This window comes from Marmota marmota, unplaced genomic scaffold (assembly GCF_001458135.2).
Source record: "Marmota marmota marmota unplaced genomic scaffold, marMar, whole genome shotgun sequence".
NCBI lineage: Eukaryota > Metazoa > Chordata > Mammalia > Rodentia > Sciuridae > Marmota > Marmota marmota.
The window spans coordinates 9,885,212-9,905,153 of NW_025999949.1; the positions used below are offsets into that span (position 1 = coordinate 9,885,212).

Sequence of the window (19,942 nt, forward strand, 5' to 3'; positions counted from 1 at the left end):
ATCCTTAAATAGATTTCTAACTTCTAAGTGGAAGGTATGTCTTAAGTTTTTATTTTCTTACAGGGAGTATTCTGCACAACTGTGTTTTTAACATCCTTTACCTGATTGTTTTAAACTATTATAATAACAAGATTTTATCCTCAATATCAAACTTTTCTGAATAATATTCCCATAAAAAGCTGTGGTTGAATGGAAGTAGTATCTTAGTACAGATAACCTAAGAAAGGTAAAAAGATGTAGATTCTTCCCTCACCCACCTTTGGTACTAGAGATTGAACATTGGGGCACTTAACTACTGAACCACATCCACAGCCATTTTTAGTTTTTATTTTGAGATAGGGCCTCCCTAAATTGGTTAGGTCCTCACTGAGTTGCTGTGGCTGGCTTTGAACTTTGAATACTCCTGCCTCAGCCTCCCAGGCTGCTCGGATAACAGGCATGTTTGCCACTGTGCAGATGTATATTATGTACTTATTGATTTTGGGCATACCACTTAGCCTTTATGTCTCATTTTACTTATTTGTAAAATAGATAATATCTCTTTTATTTTGCAAGTTAAGTTCTAAGGATCAGCAGAAATTTCTGTTTATGGAAATCTTTGAAATTTTTTAAGCAGTGAGAAAATCAAGTATTTTATTTTATGATGGTGGAAAAAACAGTATAATTTCTTTCTGGAATTTATTTGCCATTTTTCCCTTTTGGTGTTTTCTAAAAGTAAAGATATCATATATTTTTCTTCAGGCAGCAGAAAATAGCAGACAGAGAAAAGAGAGCAGCAGAACAACAGAGGAAGAAAATGGAAAAGGAAGCACAGAGGCTAATGAAGAAAGAACAAAATAAAATTGGTGTGAAACTTTCATAACAAATGTTCTTCAAATGTCATAGTGCCAGTAGGAGAAATCTGAGCTCCACAACCCAGACATCATTTATTTGGATTTAAGAATATTTTCAGAATACAAACACACTGCTTAATTTCAGTGCATTCATCAGGCCATCCAGGACACCAGAATTCTCCCAAAGTACCTTGAACTCCTAGTAATTAAGACTCAAAAGAACAAAAAGGACTTATGAGACAATATTTTCTTCAACATGCTCCAAATATAAGACAGTTGTTTGCTGTAGAGAAATTATTACGAATGGAATATACCAGTACCTCTCAAGCTAGTGTTTCTAGCTAAATTAATGGTTGTAAATAATTTTATGATGGAAAAGAACTCTGCTATTATGCTTTCCTTCAATGTGCATAATTATAAAATAAATAATTTTAATATTCTTTGTTTCCATTATTATCTGACCTAAATTAGATAAATTGTAGAGCTTCAGCTTCTTTATCTTTGTTGTCAGAAGCTGATGTTGGCATACGTTTTCTCTAATTTGGACTGGTTTTGCTTATGTTTGGTAGAACATTAAGGAATATGAAATTTTGGGTTTTCAAAAAAAATGACATTAAATGCAATAATCTGATAAATATTTTATACTTCATTATTTTCTTTTGATGATATAATGTTAAGCATATTTGTAATTTATGTTGCATGTGTAAACATTGAAAATCAGCTAAAATGACAAATTTGTTTCACATTATTATAACTTGTGAGTTTTAATTGGTATTTATAATTTTTCCCTTTCATTACAGATTTTAAGATGTTGTGGTGTCTTTAAATACTTTAGTTTTTCCTCCACCTCAAAAGCCATTAAGTTTCAAATGCAGAAAGACGTCAGTTCTATATTTCAGAGCTTTTGGATGAATGCTATTTAATATATCTGGTATAATGCAGGTTACCTGTGTTGTTGGCTAAGGTAATGTTAGGGACTCATTAAATTATAAACCATGATAGGAATAATAATTTTATTTATGGTGTTCATAGACTTGTCATAAAGAAATAGTTGTATATTGTATTCATAAGGGGAAAAACAGATTTGATAGTTTAAAATCCCATTAATTTTTTTTTCCACAATTAAAATGAATTTATCCTGATTTTCTATGCCTTTAGAATTTTTAAAGTTTTTTTTCTTATTAAAAATATTGCCCAGAATTAACATTTTGTGGGATTTTAAAATGTCATGGACATTCTACAGGCCAAATATTGGTATGTTTGAAGTAAAGTGATATTTCATGGTCACATCACAAACTATGCAATAAGTTTCCTAAGCTCTTATCCTAAGCTTCCAGACTAAATGTGATTATAGACAGTTGAATTTAACTGGTGGAAAGCTTTTTATAGTGCCAAAACACATTTTCAGTTATTGTGTTTATTGGTTTATGCCAGTAAGCTCATAGTTAATTAGAATTAGAGTCAAATTTTTAATATGTCTATTCTCTTTTTCCCTTTGTATTTATTTACTTTTAATTCTTACAGGGATACTATGTGATTTCTCAAATTTTGGGATTCATAAAGAGATATAGCGTCCTTTAGTACAATTGCATTTATTGCATTTTTCCAGTAGTAGAAAAATATTGGAAGTCTGCTTTGGTCATAATTTTCATATATGTGAGGTTTTGTTTATTTGCTCTTTGGTTTCTTTCTTTTCTTTTTTTTTCTTTAAAGAATAATAGACTATTAGAAGTTATAGTTTGTATGGTTAATTAGAAAGAAGTAGATTTTTCTCATGAAAAGAATAGTGAACAATTCTGGAATTTTTTATTTATTTTTTATCTCTGTTGATGTGTAAACTAAATTCCCACATTGGGAATACTGTAATCTCAAAGTCAAGTTAAATTCGTATGATGAACACTTCATGGCAGCAAACTATCCTCTTTAGTTGCTAAATTTATGGTTTTGGTTTTATTCTTTTAATAATTGTCTGTTTTAGAAACTTATTACAAATACAGAAGAAATATTGACAGATTTAAATAGAATGAGTGAAGTTCTACCCATTTTCTGAATTGTGCATTTGAGATAAGTAATCAGAGACTTGTGAATCTTACACAATATACACACACACACACACACACATACATACATTTATATATATATATATATAGAGAGAGAGAGAGAGACATTTAATTATTTTCAGCTATTTACTCTGTATTTTTTTTAGATAAACATTACAGTAGAATGTATTTTGACAAATATATGGAGTGTAACTTACTGTAATTAGGATTCCATTCTTGTGATTGTACATGATGTAGAGTTTCATTAGTGGCGTATGCATATATGACATAGGAAAGTTATGTCTGATTGATTCTACTGTCTTTCCTATTCCCTATCACCCTCCCTTCCCTTCATTCATTCCCCTTTGTCTAAATCACTGAACTACTATTCTTCTCTCCTCCCCATATTGTATTTTTGCATCCACATATCAGAGCATTCAGCCTTTGGTTTTTTGAGATTGGCTTATTTTCCTTAGCATGATCTCTAGGTCCATCCCTTTACTGGCAAAAGTCATAAAGTTATTTTTTATGGCCAAGTAATATTCCATGTGTATATATACCACATTTCTTTATCCATTCATCTGTTGAAGGGCACCTAGGTTGGTTCCATAGCTTAGCTGTTGTGAATTGAGCTGCTAAAAACATTGATGAGGCTGTATCACTATAGTGCTAATTTTAAGTGCTTTGGGTGTATATCAAGGAGTAGGATAACTGGGTCAAGTGATGTTAGTTCCATTCCCCGTTTTCTAAGGAATCTCCATGCAGCTTTCCAGAGTGGTTGCACCAATTTGCAGTCCCATCAGCAATGTATGAATGTACCTTTTTCCCTACATCCTCATCAACCTTTATCGTTGCTTGTGTTTTTGATAATTGCCATTCTGACTGGAGTGAGATGGAATCTCAGTGTAGTTTTAATCTGCACTTCTCTAATAGCTAGAGAAGTTGAACATTTTTTTCATATATTTATTGACCATTTGTATTCTTTTGAGAAGTACCTATTCAGTTCCTTTGCCCATTTATTGATTGGATTATTTGTGGTTTTTTGGTGTTAAAAGTTTTTTGAGTTCTTTATATATCCTGGAAATTAATGCTCTGTCTGAGGTGCAGGTGGCAAAAATTTTTCTCCAATTCTTTAGGCTCTCTCTTCACATTTTTTATTGTTTCCTCTGCTGTGCAGAAGCTTTTTAGTTTTATACCATCCCATTTATTGATTCTTTGATTTTATTTCTTGCACTTTTGGAGTCTTATTAAGGAAGTCATTTCCTAAGCCAAAATGGAGAGTTGGGCCTACATTTTCTTCTGGTCAGTATAGGGTCTTCTGGTCTAATGCCTAGGTCCTTGATCCACTTTGAGTTTTGTGCAAGGTGAGAGGGGTTAAATTTCATTCTGCTATGTATGGATTTCCAGTTTCCCCAACACCATTTGTTGAAGAGGCTGTTTTTTCTCCAATTTGTGTTTATAGCACCTTTGTCTAATATAAGATAACTGTGTTTATGTGACTTTCTGTCTATGTCTTCTATTCTGTTTGTTTCATTGACCTTCATGTCTGGGTGCCAGTAGCATGCTTTTTTGTTACTATGGCTCTGTAGTATAATTTGAGGTCTGGTATTGTGATGTCTCCTGATTCTCTTGATGAGGATTGTTTGTCTATTCTGGACATCATATTTTTCCAAATGAATTTCATAACTGCTTTTTCTATTTCTATGAAGAATGTCATATAAATTACATTAAATCTGTATAGTGCATTTTGATAATATGCTTGTCGAAGAACATGGGAGATGTTTCCATCTTCTGAGGTCGTCTTTAATTTCTTTAGTGTTCTGTAGTTATCGCTGCAGAGGTTTTTTCACCTCTTGTTAGATTGATTCCCAAGTATTCTATTTTTTTAAGGCTATTATGAATGGGATAGTTTTCTTAATTTCTCTTTCATCCAGTTATTAATGTTATTAAGTTTGAGCTAGGGATACCCTCTCTTGGCTCCCTTTAATAGCATATTTAATTGAACAGACATTTTAGAACTGTTGATTAAAATTCTACATCTGAATTTCTGGATAAAGACTGGTGATTGGGGAGATAATCATAGCAATAGAAACCAGTATCTGGATTGAGCTTTCAGCATCACTCTGGATCAAGTTACCCCCATAGCGTAATCCTAACCATAGTTGATTTTGCAAAAAGCCTTAAGTTTTTTTAAATAATGCTATTTATACTAAAGGGATAAGTTTGGGCCAGATATAGCTAACATTCATATTTTGTTTAATCCTATGTAGTTCAAATTAGGGATAACTTCCTGCAGTAATTTTCATACTCTGTCCCTTTATTTAAAGGAAACCTTTCATTAGGTGTGGAAGAGGATACAATAGATAACAAGTTGAATGTTCTAGCTGAAACCAAGTTGGGAAGAAAGCAATGGGCTAAGGCCTACAAAGTATTCTAGGAAAGGAGTTTCTGTGTACTCTCAGGCAAACTGGAGGGCTGAAGAAGGTGGTGGACCTATGAAAAGCATGTTTTGGTCACTTGAACTTGTTTCTGTTTACCTAGCCTTTTATTTTTTTTTATAAGTTGCTCTGTCCTAATATGAATGGTAACCAGAGCTACTATTCCAAGGTTACAACAAAAGCTAGAATTTCTTTTGTAATCAGTAGGGTTTTTGTTTTGTTTTGGTTTTGGTTTTGGTTTTTTTCATTGTTTGTTGTTTACTTCCTACTTTTTAGTTCTGGTGCTCTTAGTTATAGCCAGATAGGTATGCTCAGTAACCAGATGTTTTTCCACTAGAAGGCTTCAGTCTTTTAGGGTTGAAAACGGACATGATTGTAGGAAACCTCCCTCCTGTTTCTACAGATTTCTTTTGTTTCTGCCCTTGCATACCTGCTGCTGAAACTAATTCATAAGCAGCAACTTTTTCAGAGGAAAATGTGAGTGAAAGTGAAATCCAAAATAATCTCAGCCTTCTCTTTCAGGGGACTTTCTGGCTCTTTCTGCAGGTATTTTCCTCAGATATTCATAAGTTGAAAGCATCTCAAGAGTCCTTAAAACTGCTACAGAGATGGTGTGATATTAAACAGTCTGCCCAAGTTGTAAGTCTTAAATGGACATTGTGGTTTCAAAGAATAACTGAGTGGTTTTAAGTGTTAAATATAAATACCAAATGATAGTTACATGCTTCTCACCATGCAGTGGTATTGACAGTCTCTTTCTTTCTGAGGGTGAGAAAATTTGATCTTGCAATATTTTATGTACCTTTCAGTGAAACTAAATATAGCCAGAGAATCCATATTTAAGATGTACTCTTAGGATTTGGAACTTAAATGTCTTCCAAAGGCTTATATGGTAAAGGCTTGGTCATCAACTTGTGCTCCCATCAACTTGGGAGAAACTTTTGGAGTTGAGTTTAGGGGAAGGAAGTTAAGTCAGTGGGGCATGTCCTTGAAGGGGATATCCCAACCCTTTTCTTTGGTTTCCCAACCTGTGTAAAGTGATCAGCTCTCCTCTGCCATGTACCTTGCCATGTGACTATAGATTGAAATGCTGAACCAAAATAAATCCTCCTTTTTAGTTTTTTTTTTTTTTTATTGGTTGTTCAAAACATTACACAGCTCATGACATATCATCTTCCATACATTTGATTCAAGTGGGTTATGAACTCCCATTTTTTACCCCAAATACAAGTTGCAGAATCACATCGGTTACACATCCACATTTTTACATAATACCATATTAGTGACTGTTGTATTCTGCTACCTTTCCTATCCCCTACTATCCCCCCTCCCCTTCCCTCTCATCTTCCCTCTCTACCCCATCTGCTGTTGTTTAATTCTCTCCCTTGTTTTTTTTTTTTTCCCCTTTCCCCTCACAAACTCTTATATGTAATTTTGTGTAACAATGAGGGTCTCCTTCCATTTCCATAGTTTCCCTTCTCTCTCCCTTTCTCTCCCCCCACTCGTCTCTGTTTAATGTTAATCTTTTCCTCATGCTCTTCTTCCCTGTTCTGATCTTAGTTGCTCTCTTTATATAGGGAACCTACATCCTGGGAACAAATCTTTACTCCTCACACTTCAGATAGAGCCCTAATATCCAGAATATACAAAGAACTCAAAAAATTAAACAACAAGATAACAAACAACCCTATCAACAAATGGGCCAAGGACCTGAACAGACACTTCTCAGAGGAGGACATACAATCTATCAATAAGTACATGAAAAAATGCTCACCATCTCTAGCAGTCAGAGAAATGCAAATCAAAACCACCCTAAGACACCATCTCACTCCAGTAAGATTGGCAGCCATTATGAAGTCAAGCAACAATAAGTGCTGGCGAGGATGTGGGGAAAAGGGTACACTTGTACATTGCTGGTGGAACTGTAAACTGGTGGGGCCAATATGGAAAGCAGTATGGAGATTCCTAGGAAAGCTGGGAATGGAACCACCATTTGACCCAGCTATCGCCCTTCTCGGTCTATTCCCTGAGGACCTTAAAAGAGCATACTATAGGGATACTGCCACATCAATGATCATGGCAGCACAATTCACAATAGCTAGACTTTGGAATCAACCCAGATGCCCTTCAATAGATGAATGGATTAAAAAACTGTGGCATTTATACACAATGGAGTATTACGCAGCACTAAAAAATGACAAAATCATGGATTTTGCAGGGAAATGGATGGCATTAGAGCAGATTATGCTAAGTGAAGCTAGCCAATCCTTAAAAAACAAATGCCAAATGTCTTCTTTTTAGGTTTTTTATCTCAGGTTTTTGATAGCAATGAAAATCTGATTAGCCCATAATGCTTAGCACGGTTTGAGTCTGACAGTATCAATGACACCTAGCAGTACTTTGAGGCATATATTATCCTCATTTCACATATAAGGAAACCAATGCTTAAGAAGTCAATTTTATTCCTGATTAATAGGAAAATAGTAAACTTTGAGATCAGGTTACATCAGTGGTTTTTCCATTCCATGTGGACTATGATGTATAATTCCTATCTTGATAAAATATAATGAACTTCCAAAAATTAGCCATTAGAAGTTCTTCTCTAGTTTGTAATGAAGATGGTTTTACAAATATTAGTAATTAATATCCATTTGTGTTCTGAGTTTTATTTAATAAACTGGAAGAAGATTGGCTTGGTTTTTATTTTCATATAAATGACAGCTATAACAATGAAATGCTATATAATTACATATTCACAGTTTATTTGAGTCAGATATTATAATCAAGGCAAAATGAAATGTGATTTATGTTTACATATTTGCAAAGATAGGCCTTTTGGCCTAATTCTGATGAGGCCATGGGTTTCATGCCTGTGCAGACCGATAGTGTATGTAGTGAACTGCCTGCTACAAATGTCCTTAACCTTGTTTACTTATCTTACTAATGTGTGTCTTTTTTTTCCCATTTTTTTTTATTGGTTGTTCAAAACATTACAAAGCTCATGACATATCATCTTTCATACATTTGATTCAAGTGAGTTATGAGCTCCCATTTTTACCCCAAATACAAATTGCAGAATCACATCAGTTACACATTCACAATTTTTACATAATGCCATATTAGTGACTGTTGTATTCTGCTGCCTTTCCTATCCCCTACTATCCCCCCTCCCCTCCCATCTTCCCTCTCTACCTCATCTGTTGTTGTTCAGTTCTCTCCCTTGTTTTTTTTTTTTTTTTAATGTGTGTCTTTAGGAATTTACTGAGAGAATGAATAACACAGGAAAAAAGTCCTTTCCTTGCATGGGAAACTCAAAAAAAGAGTCAGTGGTATGTTGATTTATTCTAAGGCCAAGTTTGGTCCATTGTAATATTAACCACTGCCCCCAGTTTCATTTGTTAAAGTATTCAAACCATAATTTAAATCCTTAACTCATATAGAAATACAGTTTCTAAACGTTAACTGTTACTGAATAAAAGCAGTGCTTATTTTCTGGGAAAAAAAAATGACATCATCATTTAATATGAGACCTTTTTTTTTTAACTCAGTGTTTTATTGTAGTGCTAAGAGAAGAATAATGTAGATATATTTAACTTGACACATCTACCTTTAATTTATTTTGATTAGGTTTATATGACAGCAGAATGCATTTTGATTAATTGTTCAATTGCCTCACAACTTTTCATTTCTCTGCTTATACATGGTGTAGTGTTGCACCATATGTGCAGTGACACATCTACTTTTATAGCACACAAAAATAATTACTTTGTGAGGATCTGCAGTGCACCTGAACCTTATAGTTGCCTAATCTATTTAATTAGAAAGCCCTATGGAGAGTAATATATTCTTAAAACTTTTTTTAATGTATTGCTTTTAGGGGGATGTGAAAATTATAAAGATTGCTTTGACTTTTCGTTTTCTCTGTACAACCAACAAGCTAGAAATAATGTGCTGGTTAAGAAGAATTAAAGGTCAGTTTAGAATGCCGACACCTATTGTTTACTGTAGAAAGAGAAACTGGCAAATCATTTCAAACACTGAGCTATTTTGCTGCAGGGCAGGGAAAAGAGTTTCTTAAGCTGTGATGCCTTCCTTTAATATTTACATCATCATAGCCCTAGATGCCTTACATGGCCTGGGTATTCTGAGAAATGAGTCCTCTTTACAATTAAACCAACAGAGCATTGGCAAACAAAGTTTTGTGTGAAAGGGTTACAAAACAGTTAAGCATTCATTTGTTTAGAGCAGTAGAAAATTATCTTCAGCATTAACCAGGATACTATTCCAATGAATTGAGAGTCCCTATATATGAGCTCTTACAGGAACTGGCACCTTTCAGAGAACCTGGTTTATAAGTGAAGTGGTTTGCAAGTTCTTAAGGGTGATATGGGGATCACAGTAGTGTAAAAGGGGGAGGCAAATGGCAGGACCGCAGGCCTAGTGTCCCTTTTCCAAAAACTTCACTTGTGTTTTATATGTTGATTTTTTTACATGTTTAAAACACTTTCTAAAAAGAGAAACCTTTTTAACAAACTTGAATGCTACTGAACTATTTTAATCTTTTAACAAAAGTCTTCTGATAGCATTTGAACCTTTTTTGAATGTTAACATTCTGTGGAATTATTGTTATAATCATTGTAACAATCATTATGGTGGGGAAATCAGTGGTCATAGCAGAACATATCTTCTATTGGTTTAAAAATAATTACCTGAAGTTGGACATGGTGGTACATGCCGTAATTTGAGCTACTCAGAGGCTGAGGCAGGAGGATCACAAGTTCAAGGCCAGCCTGGATAACTTAATGAGACCCTGTCTCAAAAAAGATCTGGAGATGTGATTCACTGGTAGAGCTCCCTGAATTCAATACCAAGTACAAAAATATATATATAAGCCTGTTTTATTCTAATTGCTTTTACGTAGGACAGTTGGGAGTTTGCTCATTCCTTCATTTGATTAAATGGTTAATTTCCTACGTTACTGCCACATTGTACACATTTTTGTCAGGCAAGTTTGGGAACAAGTGAATTTTGTAAAAGGACTCTGACCCAAAGTGGAAGTGGGAAGTTACCCCAAACCTTTTGAAAGGAAAAGCCTTGAGAACATCAAACCCAGGCACTTGGGCCTATAATAAATGTGAATCACAGGCTTCCTTTTTCTTCAGCAAATGTCAAAAACGCTTGGCATCTGAGTGCATTGTGTTTCTCCCCCTTTTTCAGAATGGCTCAACTTGGAAAGGTCAACATATCCCTTTATCCCTTTGGGAAAATCTTTTCTTATAAATTGGAATGTTTATACACATAATTGTAGGAAAAGTTTAACATTTGCTTTGATGGGACAGCACTTTGTTCGATAGAATGAAATTATTCTTTTTTTCCATTTTCCTGCCTGTTTGTACATCATAGTCACCCAAATTACTGAAAGAACTCTGAGGAACTTCTTTGTATGGGATCAGATCATCCTGTCCACAAAATCAGCCAACGCCTTGGGCTTCCAAAAGGCAAGCATGTTCCATCCTTTATTTACTCCAAGGGACTCATTTGTGAGAGACTTTGTTCTGAATCAAAGCAGTAATTTTCCATAGACTGTATATGCTAAAACTCTAAAGGAGGAGAAGGGGTATGGTGATGGGGAAGAGCAGAAGAAAAAGGAATAACTGCTCTAGTCCCTCCCTCCTGTTTTACCTTTGTGCAAATTTCATCCCATGTGGACAGGATATACAGTGTCCAGTGTCTCAAATGAGTTACTTTTTGTCTTTTGGTTTCTGTAAAGGATTCAGGACATCAAGACAACAAAGTGATTTGCTATTGTTAATTATCTGCCTCCATTTTGATAGCATAAATGCATGTAGTCATGAACATTCTTTCTCATTATAGAGTCCATTTTTTTGGCCCATCTTAAATTGACAAGCAAATATATTGAGCAGATATATTTGTTTCTGTAGCAACCAACAAGCAGATACCAAAAACAGGTTTATGATTCTTCTTAAAGTAAAAATGCCTTAATTTAGCAATGACTAAAAATAAACACTAGGAGGGACTTTTAGGAAGATACCAGTATCTAGGTATTAGTCTGGGCTGGGCTACAGGAAGGAACCTGAGTCAGTATGGCTCATTATTTTGGTATACTTCCAATCATTCACCTCCAGAAATAGTTTTTCCCTTCTATTTCAGCCAAATCCCTCTCCTACTGACAGGAACTGCAAGTTGTGTGTTGTGTTAGTACAAATGTGTATGCCCAAGGTACATACGTTGGAATACAAGGTATTCCAATACCAATTTCATCCTAAACAGATGAACCTCCTCTTTCTACACATGTCCTTCTGCCCTAGATCCTAGTCCTTCTCTAGGATTTCCCTCTTTCGATTAACCCCTTCTCTCCTATGTTAGAAATTTTTTTCCTTCATTGGCTCCACCACTAAAGCATACAAATATGTTCTATTCCTCTCAATATTGAAAAATAAAGCCCTTTGCTCTTATCTCTTTGTAACTACGACCCACTTCCTGCTTCCCTTCACAGTAAAACTTAAAAACAAATTATTCCACACACTTCTTTCTACTTTCTCTTCTATTCACTCTTCAATGTGCTAAAAAACATTATTGGGCGCTGGGGCTGTGGCTCTACTGGATTCGATCCTCAGCACCACATAAATAAAATAAAAGGTATTGTGTACACTTACAACTAAAACAATAAAAAAATAATTGCACACATTTATTTCTATTTTATCTCTTCCACTCACTTTTAACCTGCTACAATCTGGCTTCCATCCCCTTTTCTCCAAAGAGTGTTATCTTGAGGACACTAAACCTTGCTATCCAAGTCAGCGAACAAAACATTTAGTGCTACTCATTCTTTTGATAGAGTATCAACACAGGTGACCAGTCTATACCTCTTGAATCACTCTTCTCTCGGTTTTCATAACACTACATCCACCAAGTTTTCCTCCTACCTTTGAGGCTGCCTTTTTGGCTTTGTTGGTTCTTTATCGTCTACTTCTAAATGTGCAAGTACCACAGGACTCAGTATTTGACTTTCTTTACATTTTTTTTTTTTTGGAGAGTTTCATCTATCTCATGGCTTTAAATATTATTCAAAACCAAACGAACCCAATTTTATAGCTAGTTGTGACAGCTCCCATAATTTTCACATTCATATATGTGGTTACTTACCTGGCATTTCCACATAGATATTTCAATACACATTTCAAGTTTATTTTCCTGGCCAAACTTGTTCCTCTTAAACTCCACATTCTTGGAAAATGGCACTAATAGTAATCCAGTTCAAGTCAAAATTCTAGGAGCCAATTTTAATTTATTACAACCTACCCCTTATCTATCAGCAGATCACATCAATTTTAATTATTCAATGTATCTTTAATTATTCAACTTAATCACCAAATCTACTTCTATCTCCAAGTAGTCATGATTTCTCATCTTCAGTATTAAAATAGACCTTTAAATGAGCTTTCTGTCTACCTACAATTCACTCTCATATAGCAATCAAGTCATTTTTATTTTGTTTTGTTTTGTTGACTGGGGATTGAACCCAGGGACACTCTATCACTGAGCCACATCCCCAGCCCTATTTTATATTTTATTTGGAGACAGGGTCTCACTGAGTTGCTTAGGGCCTCACTAAGTTGCTGAGGCTGGCTTTGAACTCGTGATCTTTCTGCCTCAGCCTCACAAACCACTAGTATTACAGGCTTGCACCACCTAAATTTTTAAAAATGGAAAAAGAAATCTATATCATTGTTCTGTTTAAAATCCATAAATATTTTCTCATTGCTCTGCCAATAAATTCAAACCCCCATGGCCCCATATGAATCAATTTCTTGTCTACTTCAGTCTTTCCCTTCTCCCACTCTGCTCTAGCCATCCTAGTCTCCTTGATGCTCCATAACATGTGAAGCCCTTTTCTGGCTCAGGGTCTTTACATTTGTTCTTTTTGCAAATTCTATCCGTATCTTCATGATTGACCTTTTCATCTATTACCATGTTACTTCTTCAAAGATGTGTTCCTTACCTTCATCCCATCATTCTTAAGTCAAAATGCCTTATTTCCTTCAAAATACCACTCTTGAAAACTATCTTTGTTAGCATGTACTTATCTTTCACAGACATAGAAAATAAGCTCCCTGAGGGCACTATTGATGACCAGACTAACCGAATATAGGCTAGGATGTGAGAACCCAGGAAGCAGTTGTTGGATTAATTTATTCAACAATGATTGTTAGACCTCTTAGTATGTTGCAGCTACTATTCTATGTTCTGGACATACATCTGTGGACTAAACAGACTGCAGACTCCTGCCTTATTCATAAATATATCAGGGGTAAGATGGAAAATAATCAAGACAGAGAAAGTTTTTTAAAAAGTGTGTCTAAAGGTAACAAATAAGTGCTATGGTGGAAGAGTTTCTGGGTGAGAAATTAGGCTGCTCATCCCAGGTCTCCTCCCTTTGTATGGTAAGGTAGAAAAGTATTTGCTTTGCAGCACTCTAAATACTGGTTTCTGGGGGCTGGGGATGTGGCTCAAGCGGTAGGGCGCTCACCTGGCATGCGTGAGGCCCGGGGTTTGATCCTCAGCACCACATACAAATAAAGATGTGTGTCTGTCAAAAACTAAAAAATAAATATTAAAAATTCTCTCTCTCTCCCCCCGCCCTCACTCTCTCTTTAAAAAAGAAAGAAAGAAATACTGGTTTTTGGAGATGAACTACAAAATCCTAAGCAATTTTCCTCTTTGAGGCTCAGCCCCCCCCCCAAAATATAATAGTATCCATTCCATGAGAATGGTATGAGGAATAAGTGAATAATACAGATCAAATATTATCTCATCCCTTCCCACCACCCAAACTCTATCATTGCAAGGGAAGGAGGAGAGATGGTACTACCATACTCTTCGTCTCCTATGCATCTTGCAAGCTAAAAAAAAAAAAATCAAGTGGAAATATTCAATATATGCTTATTGAATAAATATGACTTTTTAAAAGCAAACAAAGTTTTTCTTTTCTTCTTCTTCTTCTTCTTTTTTTTTTTTTTTTTGGAGAAACCATGCTTGTCAAGTCAAGGAAGGAAATTTTCACCTTTAATAATTATTTTCCCTTTTCTCATTCTTAATTCTGTTTTTACAGATCTATTTATTCTTAAATATAAAAGTAAACACAATTATTCTACAGGAGGATAAAACCTTTATTTAAATGGAAACACTAATCTTTATTTTCATCATGCTTAAGTGTGTGGTTACAAACAATCTCCAATAAAACACTATATAGAATAAGCAAAAAAAATAAGTTAGTACATTGTAAACTTACATACAGTTTCATCAATTAACAGGTTTAAGAACAAACAAGCCATTTAAGACTTTGGAGCTACATTTATTTAAAAACTGCAAACAGTCAAACCTTATCAACCCCAAGTAAGACACTAAAGAGCTATTCAAGACTTCTTTGAATCAATTACACAAATACATTTTTATTTTTGGTTACAGTCCCCTGCTATGCACAAGACCATTGGAATGCTGGAACAGTTACACATTTTAAAACGGCACAAAGCAAAGCAAGGAGATAACATGCCAGCCTTGGAGAAGCTGTCTTCAAAGTGCAAACTTTGCATTTTCTCTTCCTGAACCACTAGAATAATAGGTACCTCAGACGACACGGGCAGGGTCATGAGCATGCTTTCTATACCACACTGGTGGGACATTTACTGGAACCAGGTCTCCATGCCTTTGAAGATACCTCCGGTTTTAAACAGTGAACAGGCTTCAACTAACTATAGTGCAAATCAAATACCGAGGAGCAAAACGACAGAATAGAGACTGCCACAGATCGACCTGCTGTTTCTCTACCTGGCACAACGCCACACGGGACAAATTGGCACACAGCAAAAACTTCTATTTAGGTTTTGATTTGGAAGGCGGTGCGGCGGAGCGAATGCAGGGCAACCACACAGCAGCCCCGCAGCAAGGCTCCGATGTTGTAGACCGGATCTATCCCCCCTCTCTGAGTACTGAATGCCCACAGGACAGTGGGCACCACAGGTGCAGCCACGGCCAAGAGATCAACCAGGAAACTGCTGCTCCAGTACTGCCTCACGACACCCCCCTGGGGCAGCGGGACGACGCTCTCCAACCTTTCTTCGGCATAGGCTGAAAAATCCAGCTCTCTCATGAGGCGGTTGTCGCGGGTTTCGGTGGCCTCCTTGCCCAGCGGGGTCTCCACGGGAGACAGAAGGATGGCTGAGTTGGGATTTCTTGGAGTTAAATCAACCACCAAGGCCGAGATGGACTCTGGGAAGCTCTCCACCGAGTCAGCCCCAGACTCGTCAGGGGAAGCTGAGCACGAGGGACAGGGGTCCTGGAACTTGAGCATATTCTGAATGAGCTCGGAGACAGCAGGGCTGAAGAGCACCACGTCGGTCTGCACCGCCTGCTCCACCAGCGCGACGACCTCCTCGCGACCCACCCCCTCGGGGGCCGCCTCCAGGATTTTGGCCCCGGGGGTTGAATGAACCAGCTCCAGGTCACCAGATTCTGTGGTGGCAGTTGTCACCATCTCGTCTAACAAATCAGTGCCGTCGGCCATGCTGTCTCCCACCAGCAGCTCACTATCGGCCCCTTCCTCTGTGACCTGCTCTTCCAGAGCTAATCCACCTGCCATCTTGCCATAAGAGGCATTTAGAGGTAGGCTCTTTTCTGGGGAATCACACTGTAAGTCTAGACACAGCTCATCCCTCAGGGAGCCATTGTGCGCCATCTCCATGCTCTGAAGCAGAGACTCCAACTTCTTGTTTTGGATGTTAATGTCCACAAAATATTTCTGAATGCCTTTATCTTTATCGGCCAAGCTGCTTCTCATGGTTTCAATGACCTGTTTGAGCTGTTTAATCTCCTTCCTGGCTTCCTTGAGTGCCAGCTGGGCCTCAACCCGGTGGCACTCTTCTTCAATCCAGTCTTCTCTCATACGGGCCAGCTGGGACTTGAGCTCCACAATTTCAGTTTCCCTAGAGGGACAGCAAGCTCCTTTAAGAAAATGTGAACTTTGAACCAGCCCACCAGTAATTCTGACACACAGCCTGGAGCCCAGGCTCTTCCAATTCAAACTAAGGTTAGCCAGGCATGGTGCATATGCCTGTAATCCCAGCCGCTTGGGAAGCTGAGGCTAGAGCGGGAAGCTGAGGCTAGAGCGAGTTCAAAGCCAGCCTCAGCAAAAATGAGGTACTAAGCAACTCAGTGAGACCCTGTCTCTAAATAAAATATAAAATAGGGCTGGAGATGTGGCTCAGTGGTCAAGTGCCCCTGAGTTTAATCCCCAATACCCAATCCCCCCCACTCTCTCCCCAAACCAGTAAGGGTTAAATCTGTTTCGGAATGATTTTGTCAGGTATTAGCTATGAACTTCCTCCTTTAATTGTGAAATAGCTGAAGTAGTAATAGTGACCAGAATCAGAATTAAAATTGCTACCATTGTTTTCTTTTTTAAAAAAAGAGTACGCACTGTCAGCACTGCACAAAGCACTTTACAAGCATTATCTTCTACTCAATATTATTATTTGACATTTTATTATTAGAATTTCTTAGCCTGCTTTTATCTACATAGCCTTCCATTTCATAATACTTAGGAACAGCTGCGGAAGGAAAGTCCATTTTGCTTTAATTACCTATCAAGGACAGAAGCTGAAATGGTAAATTTTATCTTTGCAAAACTGTTCTGATCATATTCCAATAATAACTAAAATATTTTTAAATGTTTTAAAATGTTACATATTGCAAGGACTTTGTGCAAAGTTACTTCTCCATCTCCTCAGGTAAAACAATTGAGCCCATCCTACACAAAGGAGAATCTATACTATTTTTTTTGGTCCTTCAAAAATCTTTCCATGAACTCCTCACATCATACACCAAACAATCCCAGGAAGTATGGGATGACTCACCCAAGAAGTGAATTTGGGTCTCAAGTCTATTTTGAACAGGTAAAGAATCAAATTAACTTGGAAGATGAAAAATGCCCCTTCTGACAGCCTGTAATATTATCTGCCCAGAGTTTTATCAATCAAGGTTATTGAGTCTTCTCCATATCCTTGTGCTAGTAGAAGAGATTAGGGCTGGTCAAGCAGCCATGTGCTGGATCAGACCCCAGACTCACAAAAGGATGCTAACACCACCCATAACCTGAGCTCACACCTACCCTGATTAGAGTGCTATTAATCTGTCCCAAAATATTTCAGGGAAAAACTATCAAGCATAAAAACTGGCTTGCCCCCAAAATGTCAAAGGTCTTTTCTCTCTGAGATAAGATCTCTCCAGCATGTTTTTTTTAATGTGTGTGTGTGTGTGTGTGTGTGTTTTAACCTTAAAGTTTAGCCAAGAATAATGAAACCTCTTCCTCTAGCACAGAAATAGCTTGCAGGCATCACAATGCATGCAGATATGTACTCTCTTGATGAGATAAATAGCATTTGATGGGACCACGTGTGACCCATTTTTCTGGAAGTACAGAATTGTTCCTGAAAGTGTTTCTGCCATTTAAAAATAGTCACATACACGCCCAGTTCTTCATGTTGAAGCTGTACAAACCCAGAAAAAACAGGGGCCCCACTAACCTAGAAGGCCCCCTGAATTCCTGAAACAGTTGAACCATAAAAAAGTAAGAAATGGCTCTGTTCAGAGACCAACTTCAGAAATTTGACAAAATTAAATAAAATCATTTTTCTTTTCTATTTTTCTATACAGTTTGGGTTCATATTTCATTTTAGGGAAACAGAAAACTGTCCTAAACCACCCTGTACAAGGATTTGCAGATTCACCTTTCATGAAGTCGGCGCTCCGATTCTTTAAGCTTGGTCTTCAGGTGTCTCACTGTGACTTCTTTCTGCTGCAGAGGAGTCAGATACTGCTCTGGATTTGGGGGTTTGACACCATGGTTTTCTCCACAAGACATGTACCTTCCAGACCGCCTGAAACAAGCCAAGTAATGAGATGTTAGTTTCTGCCATTTCCTTTTCTATAGGAAAGAAAAGTAATACAATGTATTAGACTGAATGTCTATGTCCCTCAAGATTCATATATTGAAATCCTAACTCCCAATGTGATGATATTTGGAGATGGGGTCTTTGGGGGACATAATTGGGTCATATTTGTTCTCTGTAAGAGAGACTCCAGAGAGCTCTCTAGCTCTTTCTACCTTGTGAGGTAACAAAAGTTGGTAGTCTATAACCCAGAAGACAGAGCTCCCCAGAACCTTACTGGCACCACAATCGCAGATTTCCAGTCTCCAAAGCTGTCAGAAACAGCTCTATTGTGTATAGATTGTCCCATCTATGGCACTTTGTTTTAGCAGCCCAACTAGACACAGCTGAGGCTTGAGAAGAAATGGCAGCCGTGTATTGGGGTCTTAAACCTCAGTAACAGATGAGCTCACTTCAGAAGGTGGACTGTAATATACTTGTCAATATTAGTACTACAAATTACTTAGAAGACTGAGGTGCGTGTGAAGGCGGGGACAATGGAGAGGGGGGATTTTCTATGGCTTAGGAATGATCTCATAAGAAACAACAATGCACGATTGTCCACAGGCCTGGGCTGTCAGTTGAGTGACATGCTATTATATGAAAGGGCACTGAATGGAGGGGAGGGAGAAACTTTCCATGCAGTGTGCCACTGCCTAAAGATCCTGCTTGTCGTGAGCTGAATTCAGATTGTTCTGAAATCAATCCCCTGTGTGAGTGCGCTGATTTGGCAGAAATGGAAAGTTATTTCTTGTGAAAGGAACAAACTTACCCCACTCTCACTAGTGTGTTTTGTGAGAGAGGTGCTTGATATTCTACACACACAGTCCCAGCTGGAATCTTGGCCCCTCTCAGACCTGGCCAGAAGCTGGGCATCCCTGCTGTAAGAGAGCTGACTAATGAGAACAGGGACACCCTAAAGACAGAGGACTAGAAGAGAGTGCTGCCAGCTCCTTCCCTGACTCTGGACCCAATCCAAGCTGCTGTGCTGCCCTGCCTCCTGTGCCTCCACTCCCTCTGATGGCCTATGTACAGCTCCCAACCCTCTGGCCCTCCTCTCTAGCCCCTTTAAATAAACAGTTCCTTTTGCTACTCCACACTTCGTCCCACCCTATGATATTAACTTCTTGCCTTCTCCACTAATTTCATTTTATGTAATTTCCTTATGGTGGTTTCCTGATCCCTCCAGCCTCAGCTGGACCCCTTCCCCATCTTTTCAAACACATATAGCAGCAAGTACTTGCAGAATAATCTGTATTTGTTTTTGTTAGTAGATGGTTAATGCCTTTCTTCTCTGGGCAGTGAACACAGGGCCATTTCAGTTCACTATTCTACTCCCAGTGCTTAACATCATGCATGGAACTCAATAAACATTCAGTGTTGGAATGAAATAACACATGCATGATTCTCTCTCTGCTGAGGGAAATGAGTACTTCCTTTCTGCTGCCACTGTGCCATTTTCCCTCCCTGTTTGGACTGCTGGACCTCATTAGAAATTGTGGTTTGTGCTCTTTCTGCAGCAGTCCTTGAAGGATTAGCTTAGTGTGGGAAAGGAAAGAGTAGTGTTTTATTTAACAGAATAAGGCAGGGTACAATGAGTTGTACCCTCTCCCCCCCCCCCCCCC

General features: G+C 37.6%; 1 protein-coding gene across 9 annotated transcripts in view; it reads right to left on the reverse strand.

Moving 5' to 3' along the window:
* Window positions 1–14,487: 14,487 nt before the first annotated feature.
* The window catches only part of Sybu (syntabulin), a 101,558-nt gene continuing 96,103 nt past the window's right edge, over window positions 14,488–19,942 (reverse strand). For all 9 annotated transcript variants that reach the window (XM_048802025.1, XM_048802024.1, XM_048802026.1 and 6 more), the window contains 2 exons: window positions 18,117–18,266; window positions 14,488–16,313 (listed from right to left, as the gene is read on the reverse strand). In XM_048802025.1, coding sequence (XP_048657982.1) covers window positions 15,209–16,313; window positions 18,117–18,266 — 1,255 coding nt within the window. In that variant the 3' untranslated portion in view covers window positions 14,488–15,208. The remainder of the gene's footprint in view (window positions 16,314–18,116; window positions 18,267–19,942) is intronic.